Source organism: Dendrobium catenatum, unplaced genomic scaffold, assembly GCF_001605985.2.
Source record: "Dendrobium catenatum unplaced genomic scaffold, ASM160598v2 fragScaff_scaffold_211, whole genome shotgun sequence".
In the NCBI taxonomy this organism is placed as follows: domain Eukaryota; kingdom Viridiplantae; phylum Streptophyta; class Magnoliopsida; order Asparagales; family Orchidaceae; genus Dendrobium; species Dendrobium catenatum.
Genome location: NW_021318673.1, coordinates 145896 through 159405, shown reverse-complemented (window position 1 = coordinate 159405; position 13510 = coordinate 145896). Strand labels below are relative to the sequence as shown.

The window sequence follows — 13510 nt, the reverse complement described above, 5'->3', positions numbered from 1 at the left end:
AAACCATCCGGCTCGATCACAGCCGTCCGTCCGGAACGACGGAGGATCGGACGGCAGAGGCGACGTCCGACGTGGTTAAGTCGGACGCGGGACCGCCGTCGTGATGATTGGCTAATAATAGCCAGTGATTGCGGCGGCGCAATCATTGGCCAAGAACCGTGCCAACTAATCGGGATGCGCCACGTGTCCCGCCGCCGGTTTTAATATTAAAAAATTAGTTTAAATTATATTTTAATCCAGAAATCTTCAAAAATTCATAGAAAATTCATTTTTGCTCCGTTTTTGACACACAATACCTCATTTTTATAAAAATGATATGTGAATTTTAAATTATTTATAAAACAGTAAAAATACTATTTAAATATATATATATATATATATAAATCATTTTTTAAATCTATTTATTGTATTTGATCTTCCAAAATTCATAACTCCGTAGTTTTAAATCGGATTTCGATGCACATCACCTTGTTTTGTTCGTATTTGAATTATGCATGATTTGAGATCATTTTTGTTTCAAAATTTTAGGTATATATGCAGTTATTTTGAAAACAGAAAAATCACTATTTTAAAAATACCCTATAATTGCATTTAAACTTTGAAAAATCATAACTTTGTTATTTTAAATCGGATTTTGACGTATAACCCCTTGAATTTTTCCAAAAAATATGAATTTTATTTTAAGATTGTTTTTAGTCACTAATTTTCACTGTTTTGGAAAATTTCTGTCTTGGAGTATTATTTGCCTATTTAATTACCAATTTACCATCCCCTTAATTAATATAATAATTATTTTCAAGATACAAACTATTTTCAAATCATTTTGAGAACTCGTTAGGGTGGTCAGTAGGTCTCCCATATACTTATACAGATATGAATTAAACTATTTTTAATTATATTATTTTTCTAAAAATTATATGTATTTATAATTACTTTAAGTACTTTCAAAATTATATATATATTGTTCTTCCGTGCAGGTGGCCATGCTCAAGCTGATAAAAGGGAGAGCATTAACACGATTTCTAATAATGTTTTATGCAGGTGCTTGCTCAGCTCCCCCTAAATGAAATGAGGGCTAAATTAATAATTATAATTACACAAGTGGGGCTGCTTAGCCCTCATAATTAAGAGCATAGCTTGACACAGGGTCAATGGTTTGAGTTATTTTCATTTCCATATATAACTGCTTGGGATTTTTATTAGGATAACCATGCAGGTCCTTTAGATTTTTTTTCTGCTTTATATTTGATGTAAAATTTGTAATAATTGTTAAGAGTTGTGAAAACAACTGTGAGTTGGGATATTATTATCCAACTCGGATTCCAAAAGAAGAAGACATCCCTAAAGGGGAGAGTCTTCTTCCATTTGGAAGACCGAATTGGATGGCTTTAGATATTCAAAGAGAAAAGACAATACTCCCCTGCTGGCGGGAATTGTCTCTTCGTTTGGATATTCAAGCCACGACGGATCCAAGAAGTCCAAGGAGGAGATTTCAAAGGAGTCCAAGGAGGGAGATCCAAATAGTCCAAGGAGAAGACATCCAGAATGTTAAAGATTGAAGACCCAATATCCACTCAAAGTTGTTGGCGTCTGTCATAGGCTTAGAAATCCGGGTTGTTGGCAGTGGTGTCCGGCCACTTTACTTTCTACATATCTGGGTTTTAATGAGGGCAGTTTGCCTATGGCCATTTAGTTGATTATTCTGGATTTATATTGATGTGTTTACCTGATTGCGCAGTAGAATTATCTACTTTTTCTAGGTTTCTTTCTTGCATGCCGTTTTTGCTTTCACCTGGATTTCTGTTAGGCTCTCTAAGGACTATAAAATTTTTCTACTCATAACCAAAATTTAATATTTAAGTTTTAAATAATTTAGAAACTTAACGAACCTAGAGAATTGCTGGAACCGTCCGGGGTCGCATGCATATTATCGCATTCTTCTTTCCTTGCTATAAGACATCTCCCTGCCTGCGGGTAGAGTCCGAATAATCTGGCCTATGAGGATGAAGTGCCGGACCTAGGGAGACTCAGTCTTTTCTAAAAATTTATTTTTTATAAGTCTGTTTTTAAAATTCTATAGAATTCATGAGCTGACATTTCAACTAGCATGCATCGCATTAGTAACCAACTAAATAAAATTTAATTGCATTAGCTAGGAGCATCTAACCCACATAAGTCCTGGACCACTTAGGAAATCCTCTAGATATCGGTCATATTTCCAAAAAACTGTACCACCCACCCATATTTAATAATTGACTTGATAGTATGACTTTGAAGCGATTAGCTGGCTCCCCCAATCCAGGCCGGGATAAGTTCAGGTTTTGCATTGCATTATCTAGGACACGGGTCTTAGTGTTTCGTAGAACACTAAGCCCAACCTAGATTTAGGATTCGAGGCTACTACATTCGGTCTCGTAGTATGCCTTAAATAGTAGGTAGGACGTCCCTTCCTTTCAGGGACTATAAATCCTACTTATCCGCGTCACAGGATGACGCCACCTCCATCCTTCTCTCACGCATATGATTGATTACCTGATTTTTCTTTCTCCAGTTTCTCTTTAGTACCCTAGAGCCTCCGAATGCTGGTATGAACAATGCATGTTGATTCAGCCCTTCAGACCTTTCTTCCTTTTGGATATGACTTTCTAGTCTATACCCCTGTGTCAATCCCACCTTAGGAAGGGATAATGTATGATCCTTAATCGAGAGTTTTCTCAGGCTCCGGCCTGGGATGTAATTACCACGGGGGCTTGCGCCTGTGGAAAACTCGGTCCCATATATACTAAACCCCATTCGAACTGATGCATCGGATGGGGGAAACCCGTGACTAGGTCGTGTATATTGCTACCCATTGAGGTGTGTTGGTGAAAGCCTCTATCCTCAATGATTAGTCGTATGCACGATCCAATCTGTCCCTTCCAATCTACCCGTTCGCGCGGTGCTCCTTCGGAGGTCCACACCTGGTTTAAAGTTACCTTGCCTAAGCATTATGGTGGGCTTGGTATTCCCTCTATTGAGGCATTATATCATGGGGTTTGTTGCTCATTTATTGGCAGATTTTATAACTCCCAGAACTCTTTGTGCAGCTGGTATAAAGCCAAATTTATTTCTCCTTGGAAGCCTTCTCCTACATCTGCTTCCAAATTATGGAAGAAAATTATTGTTACTGCAGCCAAAATTAGGGGGTCTATCACTTTTTCTGTGTCTCATGCTTTCAACTTTTCCTTCATTTGGGACCCATGGTTTAAAGGCATGATTCTTGCTGAACATTATGTGATGCCAAACTTTGTTGATAAATGTGTGAAAGATTTTATTACTAATGATACTTGGAATCTTCCCCCTAATACTCCTTATGTCCTTTCTGTTGCAATTGCGACTTTGGATCTCAATGATGTGTCTGGTATCCTTTGGAATGGATCCCCCAACTAGACTTTTAAGGCCTTCATTGAGCATTTTCATTCTCATCTATTTAAGGTTGAATGGTTTGGGTCCATTTGGCACAAAAAGCATTCCCTTAGGTATGCTTGCTTCTCCTAGATGGCTTTGATTGGGAAACTTAAAACAGCTAACAACTTACTTTTTAGGGGTATCCAAGTAAATCCGTAGTGCTCCATTTGTTTTAGCTTGGCTGAGAGCCACATTCACTTGTTTTTTGAGTGTGACTTCTCTTTCAACATTCTCAAATTCATTCTACCTGACTTTAATGGTTTTCTGCTGAGACCAAATTTAATTCAGGTTTTTGAATTTATTAGCCAACATGAGTCTTATAGTAGAAATGAGAAGGATTTTTGCTACTTAACTGTGAGCTGTATTGTGTATCATACTTGGTGCGAGAGAAACAGTCGCGGCTTCTCCAATCTGAGGACTAATTCAGTCAAATTGATTTGCAACATCACTGCTGCCTTACGATTTAAAATTTCTAAATGGAAAAACAAAGACAAGCTTTTGTTATGGTTTACGGGTATTTAATCTTACAGTTTTTCTTGTTTTTCTTATGGCTATGTTGGATTTTCTTCATGGTGGAGAGTTCTTCTGGTTACTGCTGCTGCAACGGGTTTTTTGGACTTTTGGGAGCTCTGGTAGCTCCAGCTTTTACTTCCAATTTTGTTTCAGACCTGGGAAGAACATTTTGGGATTGTGGTTGCTTCTCTCTTTCAGCCAAGTCCAGTTCATTTTTAGAAGAACATGGTGCTCATTTCTTGGGTTTACTGATATGGCATTTTTGGCTCCGTGGGCTATTATTACTGGGTACATTTCTACAATCTGACAATGATGTGCAGGACCAGTTCCTTATGGCTGCTCTGGACAGCCTGTGTGGCAATCGGGCACGTATTTATCTTGCTGGTTGGAGGCTCTATGATGGCCTCCAACTTGTTCTATGGCAACCGGAGCCTCTGCCTCGACGTCGTGGGTTATCAACTGATGGTTTTTTCTGATGAATGGTTATGGTCCTTTTTTTTACTGAGACTTATAGATTGTAATGTCCCTTTGTATTAGCCTTGTTTACGGTTATTGCCGTTTGTTCTTGTTGCTGTTTTATTCTTCCTTACAGGTTACTTGTATTTGTAATTGTAACTGATTTTTGTCTTTAATACATGGGCTATTTTTTTGCCCCGGGTTTACCCAAAAAAAAAATGAATTCAAATAAAATATATTCAAATTTTTAAAAAATATTTCTATTTAAATAAAAAAATTTAATTCATGCGGTTGTTGTGATAAAAAATACGTCAAATTTTTTTAAGTATTTTGTAAAGTAACTTAATTTATTTTTAAAAAAATAAAAATGATACCAAGTAAGCCTAAGGATACGCAGGATCAAGTTGGTATATATATAGTGTTCGCAATATGACCTTAAATCATCTATTTTTTAAACATTTCTGAATTAAAAAAAAATTCAGTAGTCTCTTATTATAAGGGGCTGCATGCTTGAAAGTAAGTGGTTGTAAAATATTTATTTTGTAGGAGTTTAAAAAAAATTAATGTTTAGTAGGATGAAAAAGAAATGTAATGGAAAGTATTTTTTTTTTTTTTTTGGGAAATTTTGGGGCCTAAGCCCATATCATTGATGTAAAAAGATTACAGAATAATAGACAAAAAACAAGAGAGAATACAAAAAAGCCCCAAAAGGCCAAAACTATCAGCCAAGCTGCTAAAGAAAAGAAAAGCCAAAAATAAAGATACATAATACAAAATTCTAAGGACTCAGTAAGCAATCAGCAATTAGATCACCGAGACTACCAAAAACAGACGGAATGTCGAGCTCCCCTGGTTGCCAAACGAAGGGGAGGACCGAGACCGTCCAAGGGGAGAAGAGGAAGATTGCATTCATCATTGTCCTTAAAAAACCCAAGCAGCCCATGGTTGCCAAAACTGACCATCCATGGACACCAGCATACCTTCCACAGCCAAAAGGAAAAGATCAAGAGAACAGTAACTGTTGCGTGAGGAAGCATTTTTTCTTGAAAGTCTTAAGAAAAACAGCCGTTTTGATCTTAGAAGTGATGGTAGTAAGGCAATCAATGTTGTTTCCAAACAGTCTATCATTGCGGGCTCTCCAAGTATAGTAAACAATAGCAAATATTAATAAGAAGCCAAAGTTTTTCCTATTAATATCAGTCTCATGAACGTCCAGATCATTAAAAACTTGCCAAAGGTTTGGACGGAGCAGCATAGAATCCATTCTAGGCAGAAAATACTTCAGGATATTGAATGTAAAATTACATTCAAAAAGCAAATGGTTTTTTGTTTCCCTTTCCGCCTTACAGAAAACACAGAGGGGCGTGACAGAAATTCCCCTAACAGCTAAAACATCAGCTGTCTTAAGCCCGTTCTTGAAAGCAAACCAAGTAAAAATAGCAAACCGCAAAGAGTAGTGTTTATGCCACACAAATTTGTACCAGGGAGCCTCCTCAAACTCAACATAAAACTGTTTTACAAAGTTGTGAAAAGAAGGTTTAGCAGATTTAGTCCAAAAACATTCCTGAGAAGAGTTGCAAATAGTAACAGTTTTGATAATATTAGCCAGAGGTGCTGGAAGATTATGGGGGAGGTTCCAGTTACTGGAATTGATGAATTTGCTGACATCCAAATTGGTTTTGGGAATAGGAAAATCCCAATTTCCTTGTCTAAGCCTCTCAGCAACCGACATCCCCAAACACCAAGGATCCCAATAAAAGGAAAGGTGACTGGTAGTAATAATTTTGAAGTTGAGAGAGTGCTGCAGAGATTTAGCCACATCACAAAGAGCTTTCCAGTAGATAGAGCATTTAGAATTACCAAAATTCCAAAAAGAGCCATATGTAGCTTTCCACCAGTTGTTTAAAAGGCTATTGCAATTGAAAAACCTCCAAATCACATTACAGCCAAAACCATAAAAAAGAGAGTCAATAGAATGTATCCCAAGGCCACCATTATTGTAGGGTTTGCAAGTATCTTTCCAAGAAATCATGTGTAACCCTCTTTTATGAATGTCCCCATAGAATAAAAACCTGGAGCAAAGTTTTTTGATGGTTTTAGCACAAGTTTTAGGAATGACAGTCCCCCGAACCCAATAAGCCAAAATGTTATTGATAGTATATTTGAGGTATTGCAGCCTACCAGCAATAGTGAGGGATCTGGCCTTCCAGCCCTCTAAACAACCCGAAATACGATCTAAAAGAGGCTGAAAATCGCAGATTTTCAGTCTCTTATGGAAAATAGGTATGCCCAGGTATTTAACAGGCACATCGGAGATAGGGATATTCAGAATATTGCACAAATTCTCAGCATCAACTCCATGCTTAGATAAAAGAAATCTGCTTTTGGTGCTATTAACCTGTAAACCCGATATGCCAGCAAACTTCTCAAGAATGTGATTAAGACAGTGAGCATTTTGGTGCTATTAACCTGTAATGGAAAGTATTTTAAATGTAATGCAAATTATTTTATTTTATATTTAATGTGAAGTACACTCGCCAAATTTTGATTGAAAAAAGCTTTCATCTTAATCAAGTTTTCTTTTCACTACCCTCGCCGGCCACCCCCCACCCATCATTGGCCGTTGATAGTGAACACGGCCACCGCCCACCCCTAGTTGCTTCCTGCCGAACACCACCCGCCACTTTGCCCACGGACCACCACCATCTCCCACAACAGCGGCCGGCCACCACTATTGCCACCGGCCAATTGCTACTATCAGATGCCACCACCATTTTAGATATTACACTACATTTATTTTATTTAAAGTTAAAAAAATAATAATATTTTCTATATATTCCTTTTACACTCTTCCAAAAAATTTTAAAATATTTCGAATATATTACATTTTACTTACACTGAATCTTTTTACTCTTGTCTTTTTTGGCAAATCAAATTGCTCCTAAATAAATTTGGCGCATTGCACATGTGCTCAAGTAGAGGATCAAACAGGCCTTTGTCTCATCTATAACTATGGGTGTTAAAATGAGGTTTTGAGTTGGGCTCAGGTCCAATATGAGTTTGACCCAACTTCAAAACATCTAACCTAAACCAATCCACCCGGGGAGAGCGGGCGAGTGCAGCATGAGTGAGCGGAGTGCAGCTGAGGGTGTGAGGCCACAAGGGTGAGTGAGCAAGGCCGCGTGCGAGCTCAACACGAGGGGCCAAGGGGCGAGTGCGAGCGCAGCGTAAGCGTGGGTGCAATTGTGCGAGGGCAGGTGCTAGGCACTAAGCGCAATACAAGTGGGCACGTGGTTAATTGCACTGGTGCGAGCAACGAGCGTAGCGTGAGCACCAGGGGCAAGGGCACGAGGTTCAAAGGCAGATAGGATGCGGGCCAAATGGTTTAACTCGAACCCGACCCGATATCTTAATCAAGTCGAAAATTTAAATCTCAAATTGACTCATTTATTAAATGTATCGACTTGAATTCAAAATTTTTGAGTGGGATATGAGTTCAATTTTGAAATAGTGTGATATACTAGAAAAATTATTACATATAAACACCGTAGGCCAATCAAAACCCACGTCACCTAATACACAACAGTATATTTGTCCATTACACATGTGTAGTATTGATCTAGTGCATAGCTATGTACACAACTGTAATAATTATGGATATGTTGACACCCATATATAGAACCAGCATCGACCAGCACGAGGCCAATAATTAAGAATGCGCATTCCGATCGTGTCAATTATTTTATTACAGAAATTAAAGTCGACCAATAATGAATGGTTGAGAGTAGACACTGTCAAAAAATCTCCTCATAAACCAAGTTGGCCATCAGACATGCTCAGCAAAACTAAGAAGCAACAAGTGCTAATAGAAAAAAATCACGGAGAGAGCTCTCTACAGAGCTTGGGAGAGAGAGATATGGACGCTTCGCTTGTATCAGCGAAACCCCATGCCGTGTGCGTCCCATTCCCGGCGCAAGGCCACATGAACCCCGTACTAAAGTTGGCCAAAGTCCTCCACGCCCAAGGCTTCCACATCACTTTCGTCCTAACCGAATTCAACTACCGTCGCCTGGTTCGTTCGCAGGGCCCAGAGGCTGTTCAGGGACTTGACAACTTCCGCTTCGCTTCCATCCCCGACGGCCTCCCCTTCTCCGACGAAGATGCTACACAGAACATCGCTGATCTCTGCGAATCCGTAATGACGAACTGTCTCAGTCCCTTTCTTCGCCTCCTTGCCAAGCTCAATGAAGAGGCTTCGTCGGGTGCGCCACCAGTCACTTGCATCGTTTCGGATGGCGCGATGAGTTTCACCCTTGACGCAGCCCGCGAGCTCGGCGTCCCAGAGATCCTTTTCTGGACCACCAGCGCCTGCGGCTTCCTTGCCTACCTCCATTTCCAGCAGCTCGTTGATCGCGGCCTTGTTCCTCTAAAAGGTAAACTAGTAGTTCTTATTCGCGAGATTTGTTTTTTATCTTTTGCATTGTGGAGTGCTTTGCCTATCAACAAAAGATCAACAGGTAAGACAAAAATAAAACCATGATAAGTTTTTTTCTTAAGCCAAATTATTACATTTGGCATATTTGAATATTTTTCTTAATAGGTCTACTCAATTTTAAACATTATCATATAATTATTTCTACTCTCAATTATCGTCCTCTCACATATTTCGGATCAACCGTCGTCGGACCACCTTCACCGTAACAGCCCATGTGCAAAACAAGATCGGAACCGAGCTGGAATAAGCAAGAAGAGCCGCAAAACAGAGCACTCTCAGCCACATATTCTTTAATTATCAATTTACAGCCACATGTTACATGCCAGCTATGTACAGTAAACTCTATAAATAGCCATGTAATCACTGATGTAATAGATCAATGAATTAAGAGTGAAATTCAGAAAGAATTACAACGTACCTTAGTTCAATTCTCATTTGAACTTCCTTCTTGCCGGACTTCCGTGCGACCATCATTGAACCACCATTGATGGGTAAAAAATGCAAGAGAGCTCTTTAACTCTCTTAACTCTTGAATCTCCTCCTACGAAGAGAATAAGATATAATTTAATAAATTTATAGTCTTTTAGAGATTACAATTTGATAAATTTGACTAAAATTCAAAGCACTCCATTGTATTGTCTATATTGATCTCATTGAGTGTAAATTGTTTATCAAATATTTTGCCTTAGTGACATCATGATCGAGCAATCTTTGGCTCGTTGGATTTGTTTTGTGGAGCAGTTTGATTTTACTATGACTATGAGCGCATGCTATAATTGGATGTCATTTGCTCTATCAATTTATCTTTAGAAGCTTCTAAATATAATTTAAGTGCTTCATTTGAACTTACTAGGAGTCAGATCTAATATTTGTAATGCCAATAGGTTTGTCTCAACGAGATGTTTAGTTCGACTATTAGTTTGCTAAAATCAGAATTCAGATGATACTTAATTTAATTTTAAAAACTCTCAATTTAAATATTACCTCTTATATATATATATATATATATAGAAGAGGAGAAGAAGGGAGGACATGAAATAAAATTTAACTCAACATTTCTTAGATTAATTTCTATCTTAATTTTTTTTCTCAATTTTACAATATACATTTGATAATTTTTCTTCCCCTTTTAGTAATCTTATTATGTGATCTACTGCGTAGATGAAGCTGACTTAAGAAACGGATTCCTTGACGCTGAAGTTGATTGGATCCCGGGACTGAAGAAAGGCATGCAACTCAAGTACTTCCCCACCTTCATTCGCACAACTGATCCCGACGACAAGATGCTCAACCACATTCTGTACGTTACAAGCAGAGCTTCCATGGCCTCAGCTATCGTGCTCAACACCTTCGAAATCCTCGAGGCCCCTGTCCTCGTCGCACTACAGAAGCTCCTCCCGTCCGTCTACGCCATCGGCCCACTATCGCTCCTCGGCCGACGCCTGATACCAAGCGACAGCCCACTTGCCGCCATCAGCACAAGCCTGTGGAAGGAGGACGCAACATGGCTAGACTGGCTCGACGGCAGGGAGCCTCAGTCGGTCGTCTACGTCAATTTTGGAAGCATAACTGTTATGAGCAAGGAGCAGCTCGTGGAGTTCGCATGGGGCCTCGCCAATAGCGGCTTTAACTTTTTATGGGTGGTCCGGCCGGACCTCTTGAAGGGAGAATCCGCCGTGCTGCCGCCAGAGTTCTTGGAAGAGATTAAAGAGAGAGGGATGATGACGAGCTGGTGCGCGCAGGAGGAGTTGCTCCGCCACTCGGCAGTGGGTGTCTTCTTAACACACTCGGGCTGGAATTCGACATTGGAGAGCTTGATTGCTGGCGTGCCGATGATATGCTGGCCGTTCTTCGCGGAGCAGCAGACTAATTGCTTTTATTCATGCACGGATTGGGGTGTGGGGATGGAGATTGACAATCGTGTGAGGAGGGTGGAGGTGGAGGGATTGATAAGGGAGATGATGGCGGGGGAGAAGGGGAGGGTGATGAGAAAGAAGGCTTTGGAATGGAAGGAGAGTGCAGCCAAGGCAATTAGTCCGATGGGGAGCTCTTCAGTCAATGTGGAGAAGATGAAGGAGGTGCTTTGTTCGAGCAATCATTGAAGCCATAGTTGCCTATGTACGAGCTCTTGTGATCCAATATTGTTGATTATTGAAAGCGCTGGGATATCCTTTCACTAGTTGTATCTGCACGAGAAAATTGCTTGAATTGATAAATATTGCATTTGGCGTTTCCTGCTGTCAAGGAAATGTTTGAGTCTATGTCTGAGTTTTCTTTGAAGGAAAGCGAAAGGCTTATAGAAATTTCGAAATAGACATCATTGCTGATTTAAGTTTTGTCATTTTTTTATCACTTCTAAAAGTAACTTTTTTAATAAAAAAAATTAATTTTTATACAAACGAAATCTACCCACCGCTGCTTGTCCGGATGGTGAAGAGCCTGCTGGGTAAAGCTCAAGTCCCTAGTTCGAATTCCTTGGCAAACAGTGAAAGCCTTAAGTGTTGGCTCGTATAAATTAATGTGGGTTGCATGCTAGGCTGATCGGGATTTTCACTGGCCTAAGGAGTGCTTCCTCGTCATTAAAAAAAAAAATGAAGTCTTAATTGGCAACAATTCGTCCCACTAAATTAGTATAGCTGTTTGGTCGTTGCAGGCCGAGAGGGCTGTTGGAGAAATTAAAAGATATAGAGAGAGAGAAGACAAAGAACTTTTTAATGTAAGAAATAAAGTGCAGGAAATATGTCTTTCAGTTTTTTTTAACAGATGGTTTTTTATAAACTTTCCAGTTCATTGGTAAAATAATATAACGGTTTCAAATCTAGCATGCAACAAGAGAAAAGATTTCATAGAAATCAATATAATTTTTTTTTGCACAACCTTTGACATCAAGCCTTGATTTTTATCTTTTTATATTTCTAATTGAAGTGTACTTCACCTTATAAATTCATTTCAGCCTAATTGAAACTTTTCCTTGTGGCATATCAACAAGCTGCCAAGTGTCATTCTCTCAATACCTTAAATATCCTCTTTTTTGCCTATTTTCATTCTTGTTTTCTACGAACATCTTCATAACATAATTATTTTTCATATGAAAAAGACTTTTTAGATTGCTTTCCCATAACACAATTTCACAGATTTCATTATAGTTTATTTTAGATACACCATAAATCAGATTCTTTTGATACAATAGTTTTAAGCATTCCATATAGAATATGATGTAATAAATTTGATATTTAATTTCTTTACTGCTTAGTTTTCTTATCTTTAATGTTACAAGCTTATCAAATTATATGTAAGTTTTGGACCATGTAGAATATGATATAATAAATTTAAATTGCCAGCATTTGTTCCAACAACAGTGGTCCCCTCGCCGTCAATTAGGGCAACATTATTACTATTGATATGTCGCCAAAAATCATCTTGATTGCTCATGAATCTCATTAGTTGCTACTTGCTGCCTAAAATTGAGCAAATTAAATTTGTGATCAAATTAATAATTAAATCACTATTTGATTTATATGACTTACAGTTAATTTAATTTTATATGAAATTAAATATTATATAGAGACCAAGTATTATATTTTATTTTAAAGATGAGCATAAATAAAATAAATATAATTAAAATATAAATTATATTGTGGTCCCCAATTTAAGCAGTAAGCTTTTATTTTTCGCATTTCTCATCTTCAGTGAAAAGTGTTACAACACTACAAACAGATGGAATTTTAGCCACCATCAAATAGTTATACAACATTGTTGCGGGCTAAAATATATTTGGCGATAGAGTTATAATCGTATGTCTTAGCGTTGTACGGATATCCAACTCACACACAGAGAATACAAGATTTTTTATGTGAAAAATCCTGGAAAGAGGAAAAAACACGGGGCCTAGCCCAGTTAAAAATGATTCAACTAGAATTCGAGCAGATTACAGTAGGCTTACTTGTCCTAAAGGGTGATCAGAATATAAATGCCAATCGTATGGTTGAAATCTAGAGTGGCATGGCCCGTAAATAGGAGGAGGATCAAGGCTAAATGGGCGGTGGTTTGGATGGATGGTCGATATTGAATCCCTTGATCGTGGACCATTCGCTAGACATTTGAAGGTTTTAATGATGTTGGAATTCCGTGACCTTAGGCTCGGTGGATTCGTCTTGTTGAGCCGCTCAATTTGACTATAAGGATGTCACGTTTGGAAACCGTTTGGTAATCCAAATTGTGGTTCAAACCTTCCAATAGTGCTTTGGGCCCTTGATTTGGACCCATTTGGGCTCGGATTGAGTTGAATTTGATGTCGTTAAGTTTGTATTTTCGAGACGTTCTGTTCAACTATAAGTTTGCTGAAATCGGAGTTCGCATGGTCCCAATTTTAATTTTAGAAGTTTCCAACTTGATTTTTCCTTGAGATTTGTGCCCAATCAAGATAATTTTTTGAGGATGTATCAACGTATATTAAAAAGGATAATTTTCAAACGATTTGTATAAAAATGATTGTAAAATGACCTTAAAATATAACGACTCTAATAAAAATTACATAAATTTCTCTTAATTATAACTTTTTTATGAACATATATTTGATCTTTTTATATTAATTACTGA

General features: G+C 38.3%; 1 protein-coding gene across 2 annotated transcripts; it reads left to right on the top strand.

Annotated features, from left to right (window-relative positions):
• Positions 1-8196: 8196 nt before the first annotated feature.
• Positions 8197-11172, top strand: LOC110102157 (7-deoxyloganetin glucosyltransferase). 2 transcript variants are annotated; one of them, XM_028693002.1, is made up of 2 exons: positions 8197-8849; positions 10079-11172. In XM_028693002.1, exons 1-2 carry the CDS (start codon positions 8249-8251, stop codon positions 11011-11013), a joined length of 1536 nt encoding a protein of 511 aa, XP_028548835.1. In that variant the 5' UTR covers positions 8197-8248; the 3' UTR covers positions 11014-11172. The 2 variants fall into 2 exon arrangements, with proteins under 2 accessions (XP_028548835.1, XP_020686006.1); XM_020830347.2 differs by having other exon boundaries at positions 10073-11172.
• The last annotated feature ends 2338 nt before the right edge of the window (positions 11173-13510 follow it).